At 38.3% G+C, this 25,878-nt stretch overlaps 1 protein-coding gene across 1 annotated transcript; it reads right to left on the reverse strand.

Annotated features, from left to right (window-relative positions):
- Positions 1 to 5,711: 5,711 nt before the first annotated feature.
- Positions 5,712 to 15,052, reverse strand: LOC129628451 (olfactory receptor 10AG1-like). Its single transcript, XM_055547892.1, has 2 exons — positions 15,023 to 15,052; positions 5,712 to 6,626 (listed from the first exon to the last, which is right to left on the reverse strand). Exons 1-2 carry the CDS (start codon positions 15,050 to 15,052, stop codon positions 5,712 to 5,714), a joined length of 945 nt encoding a protein of 314 aa, XP_055403867.1.
- Between the last annotated feature and the right edge of the window lie 10,826 nt (positions 15,053 to 25,878).

Here is a 25,878-nt window from a genome sequence, read left to right on the forward strand (position 1 = left end):
TTTTTATATGTTTTTTTTTTCATGTTTTCTTTGATGTTTCTCTTGTGAGCTGCATCTCAGATAATCAAAGGGCAGTGTGATCACTAAGACTCCACTGCCAGGCCCCGTTCAGCACCACCCTCTCCCACCACCACCATTCTCCAGACCACTCTGTAAGAAAGAGACTCAAACTTTCATCAGAAAAATAAGAAATATGTTCTTGCCATCATCATGCAAATTCCATGTGATATACCACAGAAGTCTATAGTACAAATAAAACATCATAGCAAGTCATATGTTCACTTGAAGTTTAGAATATGAAATAAATAAGAATTTGATGTAACATGTCTTCAACCTCATTATGGCTGGCCCCCAACAAACTTAGCAACTCTACTTATATTTTACATGTTGGGCCTTGAAAGGTAATTAAATAATTTTGAGGTCTTTTGGTTCAGTTCAGTTCAGTTCAGTCGCTCAGTCGTCTCCGACTCTTCGTGACCCCATGAATCACAGCACGCCAGGTCTCCCTATCCAGCACCAACTACTGGAGTCTACCCAAACCTGTGTCATTGAGTCGGTGATGCCATCCAACCATCTCATCCTCTGTCGTCCGCTTCTCCTCCCACTTTCAATCTTTCCTGGCATCAGGGTCTTTTCAAATGAGTCAGCTCTTTGCATCAGGTGGCCAAAGTATTGGAGCTTCAGCTTCAACATCAGTCCTTCCAATGAACATCCAGGACTGCTCTCCCTTAGGATGGAATGGTTGGATCTCCTTGAAGTCCAAGGAACTCTCAAGAGTCTTCTCCAACACTGCAGTTCAAAAGCATCAATTCTTCTGTGCTCAGCTTTCTTTATAGTCCAACTCTCACATCCATACATGACCACTGGAAAAATCATAGCCTTGACTAGACAGACCTTTGTTGGTAAAGTAATGTCTCTGCTTTTTGATATGCTGTCTAGGTTGGTCATAACTTTCCTTCCAAGGAGTAAGTGTCTTTTAATATCTGCAGTACTTTAAATCAGATGACTGTTCTCTTTACACAACTCACTAACGAATTAATGCCATATACCTGTCCACAGTAGTAAATGACAGAGACAGCACCACACACTTAATAGCATCTGTCTTAGTACTAACTTTTCTAGTCTATTGTTTCCTTTTGTATTATAATCACTATTAACTCAGCAGAGGCACAAAAATAGGAAATTTGTCACTTCAAATAAAATGATAAGCAGAGAAAATTTGAATTATATCTTTGTAAAAATTTGAGACAACTTTTGAATACATGCTCACTGCTGCCTTTTTATACTGTTTTTTCTTAAAGAGAGCAGGGTAACCATGGGGACTAGATAATAGAATTTAATTATAGAATCAATCCTCTAAAGTGGAAACTCCATTATCAGAAGTAATTACATATGATCACATGCAGGTAGATAAAATAAAACACTATGTGGAATTTGACTCATGATGTAGTTACAGATCTCTTTGTTACTTTAATGTTTCTTGCCAAAGTTTAAAAATTATTAATTTTGATTGGTTATTTAATATACTTTTTCTCTGTAGTTTTAGCTTATTCCAAAATGGTGCACATCCCCAATCAAGTTATTATACTTTACCTTCAGTTGAGTTCAGTTCAGTCACTCAGTCGTGTCCTACTCTTTGCGACCCCATGAATCACAGCATGCCAGGCCTTCCTGTCCATCACCAACTCCTGGAGTTCACTCAGACTCACGTCCATCGAGTCAGTGACGCCATCCAGCCATCTCATCCTCTGTCGTCCCCTTCTCCTCCTGCCCCCAATCCCTCCCACCATCAGAGTCTTTTCCAATGAGTCAAATCTTCTCATGAGGTGGCCAAAGTACTGGAGCTTCAGCTTTAGCATCATTCCCTCCAAGGAACACCCAGGGCTGATCTTCTTCAGAATGGACTGGTTGGATCCCCTTGCAGTCCAAGGGACTCTCAAGAATCTTCTCCAACACCACAGTTCAAAAGCATCTATTCTTTGGCACTCAGCCTTCTTCACAGTCCAATTCTCACATCCATACATGGCCACTGGAAAAACTATAGCCTTGACTAGACAGACCTTTGTTGGCAAAGTAATGTCTCTGCTTTTCAACCTTAGTGCAAGGAATTTATCCCATTCTTGTGTTAATCCTGCTCATTTCTTGAGTGAAATAAATGAGAAGGGGACACTAACTACATCCACTGATTGAAGAAACTCTACCTGAGCAAGTAGGGCAATGATATGAAAATATAAACTTTTTCATGGTTTCAGATTGCATTTGTTTTTTCTTTTCTTTTTTATTCTTTTTTAAAATTTATTGATCTTTTTAAATTGAAGGATAATTGCTTTACATTTGGTTTCTGCCAAATGTCAACATGAATCAGCTGCAGGTGTACAAGGAAACTTATATTATCATATGTAAAATAGATAGCCAATGGGAATTACTATATGCCTCAGAGCACATATGCATTTATTTTTTTTGAAATTGTGATTCTTAACTTACATGGGGATTAACTACAGGTTTTTGATATCAAATATACAAGTCACAGGTGAAATAAATTACATTAGGTGTCCATATGAAAGGAGAGAATATTTACAGAAATAAATAAATTATAGGAACATTTTCTTTTGTCATTCTTTCAAAGCAATAGAAATAAAAGCAAAAATAAACCAATTGGACCTAATAAAACTTAAAAGCTTTTCCACAGGAAAGGAAAGTATGAACAAGATGAAAAGACAATCTTCCAACTGGGTCAAAATTTTTACAAACAATACAACCAACAAGCACTTAACTTTCAAAATATACAAACAGCTCATATAGCTCAATAACAATACCACCAACAAACAGCCCAATCCAAAAATGGACAGGTGGCCTAAATAGACATTTCTACAAGGAAGACATACAGATGGCTAACAGGAACATGACAAAGTCTCAAATTTCTTAATTATTAGAGAAATGCAAATCAAGATTACAATTAAGTGGCACCTCGTATAAGTCAGAATGGCCACATAAAAGTCTAAGTAAGTAAGTGAAAGTCACTCATTCGTGTCCTACTCTTTGTGGTCACATGGACTATATAATCTATGGAATTCTCTAGGCCAGAATACTGGAGTGGGTAGCCGTTCCCTTCTCCAGGACATCTTCCCAACCCAGGGAAAACACTCAGGTCTCCCATACTGCAGGCGGATTCTTTACCAACTGAGCAACAAGGGAAGCCCATTAAAAAGTCTACAAATAGTAAATGCTGGAGATATGTAGAAAGGGGAACCCTCCTATATTGTAGGTGGGAATGCAAATTGATATAGCTACTATAGCAAAGAGTATGCAGGTTCCTTTATAAACTGAAAATAGAGTTGTCATATGATCCAGCAGTTTACTTCTGGGCATATATGCAAACAAAATTATAGTTGGAAAAGATACATGCACCCTTATGTTCATAGTGGTACTTCACTTCTAAACAATCTGCCCTATTTTATCTACTCATTAAAAGCTCTGAATTCCTTTGTTAACTATTAGTCTTTGTAAAACATTTTGTCCTCATTTGTAAAGAAATTTCATTCTAATATTCATATTTTTAATGTAAGCTTATTTTTACAAAGCATCATTGAACTTTTCCCTCTAGTATCAGAGGAAAACAGATCTCTTCACTTGCCAGTACTGACCTGGATTTTTGAGGAAGGATAAGGATATCCCAGGGGCTTCCCCAATGGCTCAGATGGTAAAGAGACTGCTGCAGTGCAGGAGACACCAGTTAGAGCCCTGGGTTGGAAAGACCCCCTGGAGTAGGAAATAGCTACCCAGTTCAGTATTCTTGCCTGGAGAATTCCACTGACAGAGGAGTCTGGTGGGATACAGTTCATGGGATTGCAGAGTCAGACATGACTGAGTGACTAACAATAGGAAGCACGTTGGAAAGCAAACAATAATACATAGTGAGCTAAAAGGCATATTCAGAGAGAAATACCCAGTTTAAAATAAGATTTAAGTGGTCAAAACCAAGGAACAAGTTTGGGAAGGTTTTCTATGCATGTGACCCAGATGATAAAGAATCTGCAATGTGGAAAACCTGGGTTTGATCCCTGGATTGGGAAGATACCTGGCAGAAAGGAAAGGCTATTCACTCCAGTATTCTTGCCTGGAGAATTCCATGGAGAGAGGAACCAGGTGGGCTACCACATGGGGTCGCAAAGAGTTGGACACAGCTGAAGGACTTTCACTCAATGGGACTCAATGGACTCTATGCATGTTATGATATAGAAGTGATCTTGTACCCAGGAGATCAATGAGTTGGCCATTGCAGAAAATCTCTCTTTGGCACCAACACTGACCTCCAAAATGGTTCTTTTCCTATAAAATAAGACAGTCTTTTCATACCCTTAAGCATGTAGTGTGTTCTGAGATGAATACTATATTCAGAAGCCAGTACCTGAGGGTGCCCTACCAGTGTATATGGAGGCATCCCCAGATCCTTCCCTCTCTAATTCTTGTAGAAACAGGGCTGTGTGTAGGAGCATCTACACTGATTCTCGTCCTATAGGACTCACAGCTTTTTATACACACTTAGAGTGATTGATGATCATACAGGTACCGCCCTTTTTCATCACTGTGGTCACATCTATACTGGCAGCTTTAGAGGCTATCTCCCAGCACTGTCTAGTTTCCTCACTCTAGAAACTGGTTTCCAGTGTTGTCTTCATGAGAGGTGTTTTGCAGTGAAACAAACAAACAAACAAAAAAACAAACTTGCTGACCTGCCTTGCCTCATTTCACAAGGAAAATCTGGAAAAAAACTTTCTGAACTCAAATGCAACAAGTTATTATTACTTCTTCCCATCATTCTGTGAAGTCATCAGAGGTATATTTAACCTAAGTTAACATTTTATGTCTTGAAAAATGATGTCATATTTTCAGTTCAAGTGCTCATCTTCAAATGGGGCAAAAAGTACTAGGCCTGCTATACTTTGTTATAAGTCATTATTTTAGTCTATTATTTTTTAGACAATATGTTGGCACTGGGGATAAAAAGCTTGAACACTCTCATTTAATCAGAATATGTAGGCATTGGAACTTCCCAGGTGGTTGGACATGGGTTGGATCCCTGGGTCAGGAAAATCCCATGGAGGAGGAAATGGCAACTCACTGCAGTATTCGTGCCTGGGAAATCCCATGGACAGAGGAGCTTGGGGGCTGCAGACAATGGGGCTGCAAAGGGTCAGACAGGACTGAGCAACGGAGCATGCATGCATGCATATAGGCAATGTTCTTGAATGTTAAAAAGCAACAACATTAACAGAAACCATTAATAACTGCTATGAGAGCTTCCCTTGTAGCTCAATTGGTAGAGAATCTGCCTGCAATGGAGCAGACCCAGGTTCGATACCTGGGATGGGAAGATCACCTGGAGAAGGAAATGGAAACCCATTCCACTATTCTTGCCTGGAGAATCCCACAGACAAAGCAGCCAGGCCATAAGAAGCGGATAAGACTTAGTGACTAAACCAATACCACCACGTATTATTTCAGAGATTTCAATACCTTGAACTGAGTTTGGGGTGAATTTGTTATTTAAAAATAGCAGGAGGCTTTGTTTAATCTAGACATATGATATCACTTATCTATAATAATTAAGATTCATAGAAAAATTGGAAAAGAACAGAGATTAGTGCATGGAGGCTATAATAAATAGGAAACAAATTTTATGAAGTGACGGTTTTGAGTCATATTACAATTCATTTCAGTAAAAATTTTCTCAGTGCCACCAAAACCTCTTTATTTCTCAGACAATATATCATGGGGTTAAACATTGGTGTGACAATGGTATAAAAAAGAGAGATAAATTTGTCCATTCCTATAGAATGACTGGAATTTGGTCTTAAATATGTAATGAGTCCTGATCCAAAGAATAAAGCCACAACCATGAGATGGGAGGAGCAGGTGGAGAAGGCCTTGACTCGCCCAGTGGCTGAAGGCAGCTTCAAGATGGTCTCAATTATTCTCACATAAGATCCAAGAATCAACATAAAAGGAACAGTGACAACTAGAACAGCAACTACATAAACTAATGTCTCAGTTATAAGGGTGTCCCCACAGGCAAGCTTAAGCACTGGAGGTATGTCACAGAAGAAGTGATTCAACTGGTTAGCGCCACAGAAGGGTAGAGAGAATATCTGGTAGGTTAACACTATATGCACTGGAACTCCACTGACCCAACAGCCAGCAGCCAGTTGGATACACAACCTACTGTTCATGAGGAGAGGGTACAGCAGTGGGTTGCAAATGGCGACATACCTGTCATAAGCCATTGAAGTCAGAAGAAGGCACTCAGTGGCTCCAAACACCAAAAAGAAATACATTTGAGCAGCACAGGCCAGAAAGGATATATTTCTGTTTTGACTGCAAAGATCTATTAATAACCTTGGGACAGTGACTGATACATAACATATTTCCAAGGAAGAAAAATTCCCTATGAAAAAGTACATGGGAGTCTGGATGGAAGGATCCATCTTGGTTATTATGATAATGAGACTATTTCCCACCAGAATAATCATATACATGATCAAAAACACCCCAAAAAGAAATCCTTGTAGGTCAGGAATATCAGAGAAGCCAAGCAAGATGAAATCCACCAATGTAGTCTGGTTCCACTGTGGGGGATTTTGTCCTCTGGATCCCATCTGCAAACAAAAGGTTAGAAGTCACTACAATTCACTGGACCCAGCAGTGAAATGGGTTAAAATAAATTGATGATTTTAACTTCACTGATAGAATATAGAGAACCTGTCTGCCAATGCAGGAGATGTAAGAGACACAAGTCCAGTCCCTAGGTTGGAAAGATCCTCTGGAGGAGGACATGGCAACCCACTCCAGTATTCTTGCCTGGAGAATCCCATGGCCAGAGGAGTGTGGGGATGCATGGGGTTGCAAAGTGTCAGACATGACTGAAGGGAATTAATACATGCTCATACACAATATTATATATATATATATCCATTTAAAATTTTATTTGTTTTGTGTTTAAGATATTTCAAATCCAATATCCTCAGTTTCCACTAGGTAAAAACAAAAAAATCTTGAGTTCTGTTCTTTTGACTCATGTGAGAGATTTTGAATATATGAATAACACAGCAAGACAGACAACAGTAAAATAGGAGCAAACATGAAAAGTAGCCTATTCTCAGGATAAGAACAGCTCTAGGTAACTTGGGACATTCTCTAAAGAAATATACTTCCCCTTCCTGGTCTCCGTTTGCTTTTTAGCTGTATTTTTTCTGCCTAGCACCTTCTAATTTGCAATTAGTTTATAAGAGTCTTTCGCATCTGATTTGAAGTGAGCTCCATCTCAGATAACCAAAGGGCATGGTGATCCTAACGTTCAACTGCAAGATGGAGCTCAGGTCAGCCTGGGTCACTCACTCGCTGGGAAAGAGGCTTAGATCCCAGATGGAAAAAAAAATTAGAACTCTCCACTTGCCTCCATCATAGAGGGCAATATTCCACTTACTATATCATAGAAATTAATATTAGAAATAAAACATCAAAGCGGGTCACACATTCACTTGAAGTTTAGAACCTGACATAAAGTCAGTAAGAATTGTTGGGATACGTCCTCACCCCTACCATGGTGCCTCAACAATCTTAATGACCGATAAACCTGCTTACCAAATTTTAGACCTTTAGAAGGACTTAAGTAAGATTATGGGGGCTTCCCAGGCAGCTCAGTGGTAATGAATCTGACTGCAATGTAGGGGAGACGCAGGGAACGCAGGTTCAGTCCCTAGGTTGGGAAGATTCTCTAGAGAAAGAAATGGCAACATGCTCCAGTATTCTTGCCTGTGAAATCCCGTGGACAGAGGAGCCTGGCAGGCTACAGTGCATACTGTCTAAAAGAGTCAGATATGACTTAGTGACTAAACAACAAAAACTAAAAGATTATAGCCCTCACAGGATAGCTAAATAAGAAAAAGGGAAAATAAAATGTCTAAGAGAATTTAATCTCAGAGTTCATGCCAGACAAAATGTAAGATGTCCATTTGTATGTTTTCTAATCTTTAAATATGAGTTTCTTAATATATGCATTATATTATATATATGTATAATGTATTGTGAATGAGTAATATATATTCTAAATATCTGAATCTGAATAACTATCAAATACACAGTGCTAAATGCAGTGTACCATTTCTCTAATCAACTCCTTTTAATATTTAAGCATTTTCACCAAATAAATTTAGTATCTCCATCACCAGACTGCTTCCTCGAAATCATTTTTTTGTGATTTCCAGCCAACCTGCATTAATGCTAAACTGTGACTTTTTTCACAGATTGCTGCAATTTCCGAGATCCACACTGTCATACATTCTTTTTAACTTTTACCTTCATTTCCCTAATTTGCCTTTGCTTCCTTTAGAGCACAACTCCCCTCTCTTCTTTTAAGGAGCTCTCCAGTTTCCCACTGTTGACACAAAACCCAGACAACTCAAATATTTACCATTTCTACTTTAACTTCTTAGCTCTCATTAATTTCAAGACTTTCCCTTCTTATTGTAGTGAATTACCCTTAAGTCAGTGATTAATTTTTCAGAGTGAATTCTAAAGGCAGAAGTTCCCTCCTGTTTCATCTCTGTCTACAGCTCAAAAGTGTCAAGAGAAGGGAACAAGGGCCTGAGAAGTTCTAGTTCAAATATTAATGGCATGTTGCTCAAACTCAGACTTAGTGTGCTTCTCTGAATCTTCTCTTGTCATCTCTATCTTTACGTTTTCTGATCTCTTTGCTCTTTATTTCCTCTTCCTTTCACTTTTAGGTAGCTACTTTTGCATGTTATATCATCTCACACTTTCAAGATTTTATACCTCTATGTATGTATATATGTTTTATTTTTCTTCAGAGATGATAGCATTTAAAAACCAGCTGAGGAAAGGGGGGATTAAATTTTCAGTGACACAGATGTTTGTATGAACGTGTCTGTGTGTCTTCATTCGCTGAGTCATGTCTGACTCTTTGTGACCCCATGGACTGTAACCCACGAGGCTCCTCTGTCCATGGGATTTTCCAGGCAAGGACACTGGATGGGTTGCCATTCCCACCTCCAGGGAACCTTCCCGACCCAGGGATCAAACCCACGTCTCCTCCCTGCGACTCCTGCGTTGGCAGGCGTATTCTTTACCACTGAGCCACCTGGGAAACCCTTGTTTGAATGTATGAGGCAGTAAATCAAAATATATTTTGTCATATATATTGTAGTTGGGGAAAGCTGTTATTACTAAGCATGTGCTAAATAAAAAGTGTGTTATATGCTATGGACACTAAGCATAAATAATATGAATTTAGTTTCCATCATTACAAACTCAGAAATTAGTGTGGCTTCAGATAGATGAGTCAGACAGAAACCTAGGATGTGTGGAGTCCATGCAGTGAGAATTAAAAGGCATTATGGGAGGTCCAGAAAATAACTTGAGGAAGACTGTCATATCTTAGGGTATCACAGAATTATTCTTTTATTTTTACTTTTAAGAAAACATAGTAAAATATTTTCCAGGAAAAAAAAAATGCACTCATATACTTACTCAGTCTCATATTCCAAAAACTGGTCGAGCACTTACATAGGTGAGCAGCTTATATATAAGGATTTCTTGACAGGCAATGGCATGCATGTAGATTTTCTACTCATCTCAGCAATCATGGTCCATTTAAACAGATTCAAGTACTCACTGACCAAAGATTCTGACATTGAATAACTTAAAATGAAACTTAGATATATTCTTGTAATATATCTTTACTTAAATTACCAGAGCTTGTTTTTTCTTAGTTGAAAATATATACAGTAATATTAAGATGTATCTCAGTTGTTTTGAGGGGCAAGTAGCATCAACTATGTTAACAATGATTTGAATGGATGGTTGCAGTCCTATAGGGCATTCTTTCTTATGATCATCATCATACTTATTGTATTTATCATTATTATTTTAAAACTAACTTTTGTCTCTTTCGGAAATTAGCTACTTTGTATCCGGCCCTGGAGTGGAATTTTTCTCAGCCTGGGAGAGAAAAGATATACAAGGCAGTGTTTTGTCAGGAATACTGAGTTAAATTTAGTAATTACTTTATGCTGGGTAGGTACAGACCAAAAACAATATCTTGGGAAAAAACATTCTAACTTTCAGGACTTTTAATGTATTTTTTCTCTTATCTATGCCAATTCTTACAGTTGTACTAAGAAAACATGAGACAAGGAGGCTATGTTATAGAAAGCAAAATTAAATTAAAAATCTAACTCAAATCCTATTTAATATCTGAAACATCCCCATAAATAACTTTTTGATTATTCTCTTTCCAGAAGTTGATCTGTTCTCTCCACTAACAATTAATTGTTGTTGGCAATTCCAACATGGGAACTTCAGTCCTTCCTTTACCATTTTTTTCTATTTTAGCAGAAACAAGTATAGCAATGGGCTTCCCTGTTGGCTCAGTGGTAAAGAATTCACCTGCCAAGGCAGGAGCCACAGGTTCGATCCCTGGGTTGGGAAGGTTCTCCAGTAAAGGAAATGGAAACCACTCCAGTAGTCTTGCTTGGGAAATCCCATGGATAGTGGAGGTGGCAGGCTATATTCCATGGGATCCGAGAGAGCAGGACATAACTTAGTGACTAAATAACAACGGCTACGGCTACGGCTAAGTCACTTCAGTCGTGTCCGACTCTGTGTGACCCCATAGATGGCAGCCCACCAGGCTCCCCTGTCCCTGGGATTCTCCAGGCAAGAACACTGACGATCAGCAATGGAAAGGAGAGAGGTGTGATTATCTGAAATAAATGTTTTATTTCTAACAACATTTAAACAGATTATGTGCTAACTTTGTTTGTTATCTCATGTATTGCAATATAAATGAAATAGGTACTCTAGTGATTCACATTTTCATAAAAAGCCAGAGGCAAGGAAAGGTTAAGTAAATTGTGCAATGTCAAGAAGCTAGTGTGTGATTTAGGTGATGCCAAATTCAGCAGTGTAACACCAGAGCCCATTTTGTTAATCAAAATTCAATATACTGTCTGTATATCCCAAGTTCAGAAGATTTATCTCATAAACAAATCTTTTTTGGAAAAAAAATTTGTATTTCTTTTGATTGTTGAATTAAAAATATGCTATAATAAATTAACCAGGGCAAAATTATAGCTGCTTACCTTTTGTTTTAAAAATCACCACATGTTGCTCTATTACAGAAAATACGGCCTTTTTAATATAAATGTCTGATGTATTCAAGTAACAAATTCATCCATTCTTAACTTTGCTTGAAATTCATAATTTGCTTAAATCAGTACAACTTAGGTATAACAAGTACCCTCTGATTTGTTGAGGAGAATCTTCTCTTCATGACATGCTGTATTTTTAAACTCAATAAACTGTTTATCAAGTGATAACTTAAAAAATAACCATGACAGCCTCTGGGTCAATTAGTGCTGCCTTGAAGTTTCTCTCTCTATGGAATAGGGTCTGAGGAGCTCTAGCCACTTGGCCACTCCCCTTTCCCTATCTCCCCAAACTCTACATCTTAGGAAAGTAGAGCAGTTCTCCTGCTGGGAAAGGCTGAATAGGACATTCAGAATCTCAAATTTGATCTATATCTGTGTGTGAATTCGTTGGATACTAAGTTTCTAACTATTAATGCACCATTTCTTAACTTCACAGGCTATATCTTGCAAATTATCCAGTGTTCATGCATCATCTAATTTGTTTATGAGTTATGGCCCTCTGTTCATGCCTTGTATAGGATTTTTCTTTAATTATAAGTATATTCATAAGAAAAAATAAGCTTTAACAAGAGGATATAGTACAGAGTTTCACAAAAGGATATAGTACACAGAGTTTCAAGTTTTCTATTGAAGTGATCAAGTTGGAAAATGACACAAAGGCTTTAAACTTAATAAGAGAGAAAGGATGGATTGAATTTTTATTGTTGCTCTGAATCTTTGGTAGGCAGTGTCAGTTCAGTTCAGTTCAGTTGCTCAGTCGTGTCCAAATCTATGCAATGCCATGGACTGTAACCCCCAGATTCCTCTGTCCATGGAATTCTTCAGGCAGGAATACTGGAGTGGCTTGCCATTCACTTCTCCAAGGAATTTCTAGACCCAGGTATTGAACCCGGGTCTCCTGCATTGCAGGATGATTCCTTACCATCATGTAGTCATCCTTTACCTATTTATTTATTTATTGTTGTCATTGTCTAGTTGTTAAGTTGTGTCTGACTCTTTGGGGACCCCATGAATTCTAGCTTGCTAGGCTCCTCTGTCCATGAGATTTCTCAGGCAAGACTACTGGAATGGGTTGCCACCTCCTTCTCCAGGGGATCTTCCTGACCTAAGGATCGATCTTGCATCTCTTGCGTTCATGGTAGATTCTTTACCTCTGATCCTCCAGGGAAGCACTTCATTTATTGTTCAGTTCAGTTCAGTCACTCAGTCATGTCCGACTCTTTGTGACCCCATGAATGGCGACACACCAGGCCTCCCTGTCTATCACCATCTCCCGGCGTTCACTCAGACTCATGTCCATCGAGTTGGTGATGCTATCCAGCCTCTCATCCTCTGTCGTCCCCTTCTTCTCCTGCCCCCAATCCCTCCCAGCATCAGGGTCTTTTCCAATGAGTCACCTCTTCACGTTTATTGTGGTGTTCACTAAATATCTAGCTGGATCAGGTATTGTGCTATACTCTTCACGAGACACAGACAACTTTACAGCCTGTAAAGTGGTGACAGGGTCTGACTGCCAATCACCTGTTCATCTCTGAGGTAGAGCTGATATGTCACATTCTATGACAAGTAACCCATTATTCTTTCAAGTAAAGTTAAACATTTCTATTGTAGTGTTCTTTATTTAATAGCTAGTTTGATCTTTATTATATTATGTTTTAAAATTTGTTCCATGATCTGACTTTCTTTTTTGTCATAATTCCTTGATTCTAGGGCATTTGTCTTATTTGCTTATGCACATTCAACTCCAAGTATTGCACCATCTAGCTACAGAACTATATGACTTTTGAAGAACTCAATAATTTATACCTTCATCATTGAGTCTTTCCAAATTAGTAATCACATCTGTCATGTTCTCTTTTATTTTTGATCCAATGGGAAGAAAGTTAGTTCAGTAATCATGACAAGTGGAAATGCCTTAAATCTGTATTACTGGAATATATGATGTTTCTATATGACTATTTTGTGACAAAATTTTAAAAATATTGATCTGTCATTTTTTATGGAAGAAAGTCAAATTTTTTGCTATTGAAGAAGTGAAAAAGTGAATATGGCCACTACCTCTGAACTATAGATCACGTCTAGGTCTACTTTATATTGCTTTACCATGGAATGTAAAGTCTCCTGGAGCTGATCACAAATATACTAAATCTGACTGCTGGGCCCTGATGGCATTTCTATTCAAGGGTAAATGGCATGAACATTCAAAACTAGAGATGAAATATGTAAAGGATAACACAAATTACATTAACTTTTGATTTTCTTGAGGAGACAGAAAAACAAAATAATTCTGGTAAATTTTCCTTGTTCAATCAAGTTGTTCATATAATTTGAAGTTTTTAGAGTCATGGTAGGAATTAAGGAGTGTTTTTTTTTATTTTATTTTATTTTTAAACTTAACAAAAAAGGAGTGGTATTTAAACATTAATATAATGGTTTTGTTTTGTTTCCAGCTTTATTAAAGTATGATTGGCAAAGCTGTAATGTAAAAGTATTACAAATTATAACTTTGTAATATATTTAAAGTACACAAGGTGATTATTTAAAATATCTATAAATTGTTAAATAGTTACCAAAATAAAATTAGCACATCTATCACCTCATCTGTTTTTTCTCTTAGCAAATTTTGTTGACAGTATTACTCTCTACAGTCATCGTGAACTACACGAGATTCACAGAACTCGTGTGCCATGTGCCAAGTTGCTTCAGTTGTGTCTGACTGCGACCGATGGACTGTAGCCTGCCAGGCTCCTCTGTCCATGGGATTCTCCAGGTGAAAGTACTGGAATGGGTTGCCATTTCTTACTCCAGAGGATCCTCCTAACCCAGGGACTGAACCCACATCTCTTGCATCTCCTGCATTGGCAAGTGGATTCTTTACCACCAGCACCACCTGGAAAGCCTCCCTTGGAACATATTTTATAGCAGAAAGATTGCATCCTTTGAACAACACCTCCCTCTTTCCCTCACCCTGGCAATCAGTATTTCTACTCTACATTCCTGAGTTCTATTTTCTTAATATATATTACACATATAAGCACTACATGCAGCATATGTCTTTCGTGTCTGGCCTATTTCACTTAGCATTATGTCCTCCAGGTTCATCCATGTTATCATTTGTGCCAATATTTCTTTATTTTTTAACACTGAATAATAACTCATTGCATATAATACCACACCACTTTTATTCATTTATCTGTTGACAAAAACATTGTTCTTCTATCTTGGCTATTGTGAATAATTTTGCATTAAACAAGGGAGTTCAGAAGTCTCTTTGAGACATTTTATTGCTTTTGAACATTTACTCAGAAATGGATTGCTGTGTCATATAGTATTTATTGTATATTTTTATTTTTGAAATGCATTTATATGGTTTTCTTTTAAAAAAATATAAATTTATTTATTTTAATTGGAGGTTAATTACTTTACAATATTGTATTAGTTTTGCCATACATACACATGAATCTGCCACAGGTATATACGTGTTCCCCATCCTGAAACCCCTTCTTCTTCCCTCCCCGTACCATCCCTCTGGGTTGTCCCAGTGCACCAGCCCCAAGCATCCTGCATCATGCATCAAATTTGGACTGGTGATTCGTTTCATATATGATATTATACATGTTCAATGTCATTCTCCCAAATCATCCCACCCACTCCCTCTCCCACAGAGTCCAAAAGACCGTTCTATACGTCTGTGTCTCTTTTGCTGTCTCGCATACAGGGTTATTGTTACCATCTTTCTAAATTCCATATATATGCGTTAGTATACTGTATTGGTGTTTTTCTTTCTGGCTTACTTCACTCTGTATAATAGGCTCCAGTTTCATCCACCTCATTAGAACTGATTAAAATGTATTCTTTTTAATGGCTGAGTAATACTCCATTGTGTATATGTACCACACCTTTCTTATCCATTCATCTGATGATGGACATCTAGGTTGCTTCCATGTCCTGGCTGTTATAAACAGTGCTGCGATGAACATTGGGGTACACGTGTCTCAATTATGGTTTCCTCAGTGTGGATGCGCAGGAATGGGATTGCTGGGTCATAAGGCAGTTCTATTTCCAGTTTTTTAAGGAATCTCCACACTGTTCTCCATAGTGGCTGTACTAGTTTGCATTCCCACCAACAGTGTAAGAGGGTTCCCTTTTCTCCACACCCTCTCCAGCATTTATTGCTTGTAGACTTTTGGATCGCAGCCATTCTGACTGGTGTGAAATGGTACCTCATTGTGGTTTTGATTTGCATTTCTCTGATAATGAGTGATGATGAGCATCTTTTCATGTGTTTGTTAGCCATCTGTATGTCTTCTTTGTAGAAATGTCTATTTAGTTCTTTGGCCCATTTTTTGATTGGGTCATTTATTTTTCTGGAATTGAGCTGCAGGAGTTGCTTGTTTATTTTTTAGATTAGTTGTTTGTCAGTTGCTTCATTTGCTATTATTTTCTCCCAATCTGAAGGTTGTCTCTTCACCTTGCTTATAGTTTCCTTTGTTGTGCGGAAGCTTTCTATAGTGACTCTGCCAATTTACATTCACACCAGCAGTGTACAGGCATTCTCTTATAACCATATTTGCCAAGTTTTTTTTAATCTCTTTTTATTTTGATAGCAGATAACCTACTGGAAATGGTTAGTTTTCATTCCACTCCGAAAGAAAGGTAATGCCAAAGAATATTCAAGCTACCACTCAGTTGCAATCATCTCACATGCTAGCAAAGTAATGTGCAAAATGTTCCAAGCTAGGTTTCAACAGCATGTGAACCAAGAACATCTACATGTTGAAGCTGGATTTAGAAAAGCTAGAGGAACCAGAAATCAAATTGCCATCTATCGGATCATACAAAAAGCAAGGGATTCCAGAAAAACATCTGCTTCTGCTTCATTGACTACGTTAAAGTCTTTGAATGTGAGGATCACAACAAATTGGAAAATTTTTCAAGAGATGGCAATACCAGACTAGCTGACCTGCTTCCTGAGAAATCTGTATTCAAGTCAAGAAGCAACAGTTAGAACCAGATATGGAAAAACAAACTGGTTCAAAATTGGGAAAGGAGTACATTAAGACTGTATATTGTCACCCTGCTTATTTAATGCATATGCAGAGTACATCATATGAAATGCCGGGCTGGATGAAACACAAGCTGGAATCAAGATTGCTGGGAGAGATATCAATAACCTCAGATATGCAGATAACACCACCCTTATGGCAGAAATTGAAGAGGATCTAAAGAGCCTCTTGGTGAAGGTGAAAGAGGAAAGTGAAAAAACTGGCTTAAAACTCAACATTCAAAAAACTAAGATGATGGTATCCAGTCCCATCACTCTGTGACAAATAGGTGGGGAAACACTGGAAACAGTGACATAGGATTTTATTTTGGGCTCCAAAATCACTGCAGACCGTGACTGCAGCCATGAAATTAAAAGAGCTTGCTCCTTGGAAGAAAAGTTGACAGACCTCAGTTCAGTTCAGTTGCTCAGTTGTGTCCGACTCTTTGCCACCCCATGAATCAGCACGCCAGGCCTCCCTGTCCATCACCATCTCCTGGAGTTCACTCAAACTCATGTCCATCGAGTCAGTGATGCCATGCAGCCATCTCATCCTCTATCGTCCCCTTCTCCTTCTGCCCCCAATCCCTCCCAGCATCAGAGTCTTTTCCAATGAGTCAACTCTTCACATGAGGTGGCCAAAGTACTGGAGTGTGAGCTTTAGCATTATTCCTTCCAAAGAAATCCCAGGGCTGATCTCCTTCAGAATGGACTGGTTGGATCTCCTTGCAGTCCAAGGGACTCTCAAGAGTCTTCTCCAACACCACAGTTCAAAAGCATCAATTCTTCGGTGCTCAGCTTTCTTCACAGTCCAACTCTCACATCCATACATGACCACTGGAAAAACCATAGCCTTGACTAGACGGACCTTTGTTGGCAAAGTAAGGTCTCTGCTTTTGAATATGTTATCTAGGTTGGTCATAGTTTTTCTTCCAAGGAGTAAGCATCTTTTAATTTAGACAGCATATTAAAAAGCAGAGCTATAACATTGTCGACAAAGTCTGTGTAGTCAAAGCTATGGTTTTCCAGTAGTCATGTGTGAATGTGAGAGTTGGACCATAAAGAAAGCTGAGCATTGCAGAATTGATGCTTCTGAACTGTGTTGTTGGAAAAGACTCTTGAGAGTCCCTTGGACTGCAAGGAGATCAAACCAGTCAATCTTAAGCAACAAAAACACAGATAAACAAGTGGAACCGCATCAAAATAAAAATCTCCTGTACAGCAAAATAAAACATCAACACAATAAAAAGGCTATCTTGATATGGAAAATATATATTTCCAAGCCATATATTCTATAAAAGGTTAATATATAAAATATATAAGAAACTCATGCAGCTCAATAGAAAAAAATAATAAAAAGAGATTAAAACTTGGCAAATGATTTGAAGACATTTTTCCAAAGAATATATATAAATGGTCAACTAGTGTATTAAGATGCTCAATATCACTAATAAGCAGGGCCTCGCCAATAAAAACCACAAAAGAGCTATCAGCTCATACCTGGTAGGTTCAGTTCAGTTCAGTTAGGTTGCTCAGTCATGTCCAACTCTTTGTGACCCCATGGACTGCAGCATGCCAGACTTCCCTGTCCATTACCAACTCCCAGAGCTTGCACATCAAGTCAGTGATGCCATCCAACCATCTCATCCTTTGTCACCCTCTTCTCCCATCTTCAATCTTTCCCAGCATCAGGGTCTTTACCAATGAGCCAGTGCTTCACATCAGGTGGCCAAAGTATTGGAGTTTCAGCTTCAGCATCAGTACTTCCAGTGAATATTCAGGACCAATTTACTTTAGGATTGACTGGGTGGATCTCCTTTCAGTCCAAGGGACTCTCTAGAGTCTTTTCCAACACCACAGTTTAAAGGCATAAAATCTTCAGTGCTCAGCTCTCTTTATAGTCCAACTCTCACATCCATACATAAAGAACATTAATGCTAAAATCTGAGTCACTGAGTTCAGATTCTGTCCAAGAGATTTTTTCCTGAATACATCCCACAAATATCTTGTCATCAGTCTCTTCTTCCATTTCATTTCCTCTTATTAAAAGTGTATTTTGTGATTCCATTCTCTTCATCTTCTTTGTCATGACATGATTGCCCATGTCAGGTCTGTTTGTAGCATGACTAAGTCGGCTGCTTGCTGGATTCAAATTGATTTTAAAGTTTCATGGATGGATTTGTAAATGGAGAAATAAAAAAAGTACTAGAAATAGAAACAATTCATTTCATATTGCAGCTTACTTTGAGAGATGTAATTTGCTAAAGTATTTAGAAATAAACTGTTCATTAATTAGCACCCAACTACATCAAGTTTCCTTATACATTGAGCAATGTAAAACCCCTTGGCAGCTAAGGAATTTTGAGCCAGAGCAAATCTGGAGTGATCACACTTCCACACTTCAAATGATATTTGAAAGTTATAGTTATTGAACTAGTATGGTACTCATGTTAAAAAAAAAAAGGATCAGAATTGAGAGACCATGAAGAAACATATATGTATCAGTTCAGTTCAGTCACTCAGTCATGTGCAACTCTTTGAGACCCCATGGACTGCAGCATGCCACGCATCCCTGTCCATCAGCAACTCCCAGAGTTTTCTCAAACTCGTGTTCATTGAGCCAATGATGCCATCCAACCTTCTAATCCTCTGTCGTTACTTTCTCTTCCTGCCTTCAATCTTTCCCAGCATCAGGGTCTTATCAAATGAGTCAGTTCTTCATATCAGGTAGCCAGAATTGGAGTTTCAGCTTCAACATCAGTCCTTCAAAAGAATATTCAGGACTGATCTCCTTTAGGGTGGACTGGTTGGATCTCCTTGAAGACCACGACACTCTCAAGAGTCTTCTCCAAGAGCACAGTTCGAAAGCATCAATTCTTAGGTGCTCAGCTTTCTTTATACTCCAACTCTCACATCCATACATGACTACTGGAAGAATCATAGCCTTGACTAGAAAGACCTTTGCTGGTAGAGTAATGTAATTGCTTTTTAATATGTTGTCTAGGTTGGTCATAACTTTCCCTCCAAGGAGCAAGAGTCTTAATTTCATGGCTGAAATCACCATCTGCAGTTATTTTGGAGCCCCCCAAAATAAAGTCTGTTACTGTTTCCACTGTTTCCCATCTATTTGCAAGGAAGTGGTGGGACCAGGTGCCATGATCTTAGTTTTCTGAATGTTAAACGTTAAGCCATTTTTTTTTCACTCTCCTCTTTCACTTTCATCAAGAAACCCTTTAGGTCTTCTTCATTTTCTGCCATAGGGTGGTGTCATCTGTATATCTGAGGTTATTGATATTTTTCCCAGCAATCTTGATTCCAGCTTGTGTTTCATCCAGCCCAGCGTTTCTCATGATGAACTCTGCATAATGTACTCATTTTCCTATTTACAACCAGTGTGTTGTTCCATGTCCAGTTCTAAGTGTTCCTTCCTGACCTGCATAAAGACTTCTGAAGAGGCAGTCAGGTGGTCTGATATTTCCATCTCTTTAAGAATTTTCCAAAGCTTGTCATGAGTCACACAGTCAAAGGCTTTGGGATAATCAATAAAGCAGAAATAGATGCTTTTCTGGAACTCTTTTGCTTTTTTGATGATCCAGTGGATGTTGGCAATTTGATCTCTGATCCTTCTGCCTTTTCTAAAACTAGCTTGAACATCTGGAAGTTCACGGTCCATGCTCTGTTGAAGCCTGGCTTGGAGAGTTTTGAGCATTACTTTACTAGCATGTGAGATGAGTGCAATTGTCCAGTAGTTTGAGCATTCTTTGGCATTGTCTTTCTTTGGGATTGGAATGAAAACTGACCTTTTCCAGTCCTGTGGCCACTGCTGAGTTTTTCAAATTTGCTGTCATATTGGTGCAGCATTTTCCCAGCATCATCTTTCAGGATTTGAAATAGCTCAACTGGAATTCCATCACCTCCACTAGCTTTGTTTGTAGTGATGCTTCCTAAGGCCCACTTGGTTTCTCATTCCAGGATGTCTGGCTCTAGCTGTGTGATCCCACCATTGTGATTCTCTGGGTCATGAAGTTCTTTCTTGTTCAGTTCTTCTGTGTATTTTTGCCACCTCTTAATATCTTCTGCTTCCGTTAGGTCCCTACCATTTCTGTCCTTTGTCGAGCCCATCTTTGCATGAAATGTTCCCTTGGTATCTCTAATTTTCTTGAAGTGCCGAGGTCCAGCCCCGGCTGATCCAGGGTATTCAAAGGGGAGACGGCGTCGGTGACCTATTTATTTATTTATCAAAGATATAAAGAGTAATAGAATGAGGATAGCTCAGTAGGAAAATTCAGTGAAGAAAAGAAGCTGAGTAGCTTGGTTTACACAGAAAATCAATATAACACATGATTCCAGGTTAGCTCTGACCACGGAGGCCGCAGGTGCCCTCTCGAATAGCGAAAGGTGCCCCACCTTAGACACCTTCTCGAGTGGGTCTTAGAAGCCCAGGCAAATAAATGGTCGCAGAGGATATCCGTGCTCCAGATGGAGACTCAGCTGGAGGTTAAGGAGAAAAATGACATGGGGAGACCAAGCTTTGGTGAGCAAGGCCCGTAGCTTTATTTTCAACAGGGGCTTTTATACCCTAAGTTACACATAGAGGATAATAGGGGATGCAAAGTCAGCAGTCTTTGATCCTTATCAAAAACCAAGGTTTCTTTCCTGCAAATTTATCGTATACAAATGGTTTAGGTGATTTACATCATCTTCTGGCCAGAAGGCCTATTAACATTTTATGACTCTTGACAAAGACTTATCAGCAAAGACTTATTTTCTCTAAGAGTAATTATTTTAAGGTTTGGCGCCATCTTCCGAAGATAAAATTGCATTCCTATAGGGCTGATGTGTAATGGGTTTACAACAAAGGAAAGAATTTATTACCTTTAGGGTCTAAAGTTGCTAGCACCAAGGCCACTACTTATTTTTTCTACATACCAACTATATTAATTAATACACATTCAAGGATACAATTCAGGGGATGTGGAAACTTGGCAGCAAGCATTGGCTCATCAATGAAATCTTTTACTAGTTTTATTCTGACAGTTTCTAACTCTCTGAGAGGCTCTAAGCTATTTGAATATCTTAAGCTTCCCGTGCCTCTCGAGGCTGGGAGACTGTAAACAATCGTATGCATAGCTGTAGGAGTCCGGGTAAACTTGTCAGGCAAGTTAGAGAGCCATCTGAGGGGTTTGGATTTAAACACTCCTAATTGCCCAGGAACTTTATTAATTGGAGCTGTAAGTTAACTCTTTGACAGAGAGAGCGAGATGGTGGTGGGGGACAGCCCCCAGTAAAGTCAGAGGTGAGAGCACAAAGCAATAAAGTAGGCAGACTCTGGTTTTTGGGGGGTAGATGCTCGAGAATATCTGGGGGGATTCCTGAGGCTCGATCCCGCCTTTGCGTATGCCGAGCCTCCTTCCTCATGACCTTTGTCAGGAGTGGAATGCCTCACCGGCTCCCAGCATCGAAGTGATCTCTAGTCTTTCCCATTGTATCAATTTCCTTTATTTCTTTGCACTGATCACTGAGGAAGACTTTCTTATCTCTCCTTGCTATTTTTGGAACTCTGCATTCAAATGAGTATATCTTTTCTTTTCTCCTTTTCTTTTCACTTCTCTTCTTTTCACAGCTATTTGTAAGGTCGCCTCAGACAGCCATTTTGCTTTTTTGCATTTCTTTTTTTTAGCGATTATATTGATCCCTACCTCCTGTACAATGTCATAAACATTGTCTGTAGTTCATCAGGCACTCTGTCTCTCAGATATAATCCCTTGAATCTATTTCTCACTTCCACTGTGTAATTAAAGGAATTTAGTTTAGGTCATACCTGTATGGTCTAGTGGTTTTCCCTGCTGTCTTAAATTTAAGGCTGAATTTGGCAATAAGGAGTTCATGATCTGAGCAACAGTCAGCTCCTGGTCTTGTTTTTGGTCACTGCATAGAGCTTCTCCATCTTTGGCTGCAAATAATATAATCAATCTGATTTTTGTATTGACCATCTGGTAATGTGCATGTGTAGAGTCTTCTCTTGTGTTGTTGGAAGAGGGTGTTTGCTATGACCAGTGTGTTCTCTTGACAAACTCTATTAGACTTTGCCTTGTTTCATTCTGTATTCCAAGGCTAACTTTGCCTGTTACTCCAGGTATTTCATGACTTTTGCATTCCAGTCCCCTATAATGAAAAGGACAGCTTTTTTGGGTGTTAGTTCTAGATGTTATTGTATGTCTTCATAGAACCATTCGACTTCTGCTTCTTCAGCATTACTGATAGGGACATAGACTTGGATTACCCTGAGATTCAATGGTGTGCCTTCTGTTGTTATTGAGATTGCATCCAAATACTGGGTTTCAGACTCTTTTGTTGACTATGATGGCTACTCCATTTCTTCTAAGGGAGTCTTGCCCACAGTAGTAAATATAATGGTCATCTGAGTTAAAACCACCCATTCCAGTCCATTTTAGTTCCCTGATCCCTAAAATGTTGATGTTCACTCTTGCCATTTCCTGTTTGACCACTCCCAGTTTGTCTTGATTCATGGACCTAACATTCCAGCTTTCTATGCAATATTGCTCTTTATGACATTGGACCTTGCTTCCATCACCAGTCACATCCACACCTGGATGTTGTTTTGCTTTGGCTCCGTCTCTTCATTCTTTTTGGAGTTATTTCTCCACTGATCTCCAGTAGCATATTGGGAACCTACCGACCTGGGGAGTTCATCTATCAGTATCCTATCTTTTTGCCTTTTCACCCTGTTCATAGGGTTCTCAAGGCAAGAATACTGAAGTGGTTTGCCATTCCCTTCTCCAGTGGACCACATTTTTTCAGAACTCTCCACCATGACCTGTCTGTCTTAGTTGGCCCTACATGGCATGGCTCATAGTTTCATTGAGTTAGACAAGGCTGTGGGTCCATGTGATCAGATTGGTTAGTTTTCCACTTAGCATAATGCCCTCAAGGTCCATCCATGTTGTCACAAATCACAAGGTTTCCTTTTTTATGGCTAATAACTCCATTTTGTGTGTGTGCATGTACATACACATACAACATTTTCTTTACCTATTCATCCAGTAATGGACAGTCAGGTTGCTCCATGTCTTCACTATTGCAAATAATACTCTACTTCTGTTCTTTACAGGCCTAAAATGTTGTCTCTTGGACCCCTCGTGATCATTAAGACCAAGTCTTTTAGGGACTTCCCTGGTGGTCCAGTGGTTCAGACTCCATGCTTCCACTGTAGGGGGCTTGGGTTCGATCTGTGGTTGGGGGACTAAGACCCTGCATGCTGCACAGCACGGCTGTGTATAGTCAACTAACATTTGTGTATAGTCAACTAATATTTGACAAGGAAGCCAAGAACACTCAGTGGGAAAAGGACCAATTCTCTAATGAATAATACTGAGAAAATTGTATAGCCACCTGTAAAAGAATGAAATTGGACACCTATCTTACAGCATGAACAAAAATCAACTCAAATTGATTAAGAATAAATATAAGCCCTGAAACCATAAAACATCCAAAAGAAAATGTAGGGAAAACTGCTCTGAATTATGCATCTTGGCAATATTTTTTTTTTATACTAAAGCAAGAGTGAGTGTTGACTTTAGATAAACTTTGTATCTCCATATACTCTCCAAGTCTGTATGTTCTTTTCATCTTTCTGTCTTCTCTTACCAGTGAGCTAATGGATCTGAAACAGACTTAACACAAATATGGATAATGAATGATATCTTATGGGTTTATTTGTTTTACAACATAAGGTTACAATGATCATACAATTTCAGGAAGTTAAGGACTTGGAGCCCAATTCAGAAACCAAGTTTTTGACATAGCTCTTCAACCAGTTGATCTCTTATTTGCAAAAACTTGAAATTCCTTGGCCAACATTCATCCTTCTTTAGTAACAACTCTAGTGTAACAATTTTTATTAAGCAACTGAAACATCCCACAGACTATTTTGAGACTTAAGGATGGAGTGTAGGTATATGCAGTGTCTTCACAGTAGGATTAAAATCACAAAATTTAAAGATTAAAAAGATGATACATACCAATTTCCCAGCCAAAGAAATAAATTATACCTAAGTTTAACAACAAAGGACCACATTTCTGCTTTCTGATATCACACCTTCTATTTGAGATATGTTCCATACAGTTTCTAAAAGACTATTTGTTTTAAAATTGCTTATATAAATTTATATATTTCAATAAATCTACATATTTTCAATAAAGTTCATTGTGCTTTCTTTTACTACAGATTGAATCTTTTTAAATCTATTCAACAACTTTATATTTCACTTTTTGCCATACATGTGACCATTAACTTTTGTCCTCTTGACATAATATTACTGATCTTTGTCTTTTAAAGCATAATTATGAGTTAATACACTACGTTTTAACTTAATTGAGTTGTGTGAAGTTAAACAGGCTTATTGTTTCACTTAACCTCACCACTACCCTTTACCTAATAGCTGTTTACAAAATGTAAGACTTCCCATTTTTAAATGAACCAATGAAAATTATTTTTGTGTATGTTAGCTTATATTTAACTAATGTAAATAAAACATTATTTTTATATATTAATACCTACTGTCTATACATTTCTTCTTCCTAAATGCAGGACTCCAATAATTTCGTCTTTTTGGGAGGTTGTATATTTGAATCTTCATGATTATTTCATCCTTTCCAGGGTGTTTGCTTAATTTTCCAACTTTATGACATTCACAGGTTTTGTAAGTTAGTCTCTGATTTCCCAGAATTGCTGATGAATACTGACTGAACAAAGCATAAAGGCATGGGTTTCAAAATTCATTAACTTTAGTAAATAAAACACTCAAAAACCCTTGAATAAGGCAATACATGGTTGATAAGTGTTAGGTGGTAATGTTAAACGTTTAAGTGAAATAAAAGACAGGGACATTAGAAAAACAGAACAAAATGCAAATAGCAAAAGGCACAAAAGAATGCTACATTCATAAGGGAAGGTTTAATAAATATTGTCTTTAAAAGAAGAGAAGGATAAAATCAAACTCAAAATTAGAGGTCTCAATGCTTTTACAGTCTAAATTTCTTTTGAGTCAAAGAAAATTAAAAATATATATATTTTGAATATATTTTGCATAAATTCTTTGAATGAGCAAGAAAATATGATTTAAAAATAATTTTCACAAGCAATTAAAGGCTAAACAAATAATCTTGAGTTACTTAAGCAGTACATATTCAGTTAATTAAAATTAACAAATATAATTAAGTGGTAATAGTTCCCAAAGTTGGAAATATTTGAAGACTTTGCAAGTGAAAGTAACTAAATATAAGAGACTAGACTTAGAAATTGGAGAAGGCAATGGCACCCCACTCCAGTACTCTTGCCTGGAAAATCCCATGGGTGGAGGAGCCTGGTAGAGTGCACTCTATGGGGTCGCTAAGAGTCGGACATGACTGAGCAACTTCACTTTCACTTTTCACTTTCATGCATTGGAGAAGGAAATGGCAACCCACTCCAGTGTTCTTGCCTGGAGAATCCCAGGGATGGGTAGCCTGGTGGGCTGCCTTCTATGGGGTCACACAGAGTTGGACACGACTGAAGTGACTTAGCAGACTTAGAGATTAGAGAAC

The sequence above is a fragment of the Bubalus kerabau genome, chromosome 15 (genome assembly GCF_029407905.1).
Source record: "Bubalus kerabau isolate K-KA32 ecotype Philippines breed swamp buffalo chromosome 15, PCC_UOA_SB_1v2, whole genome shotgun sequence".
Classification (NCBI taxonomy): domain Eukaryota; kingdom Metazoa; phylum Chordata; class Mammalia; order Artiodactyla; family Bovidae; genus Bubalus; species Bubalus kerabau.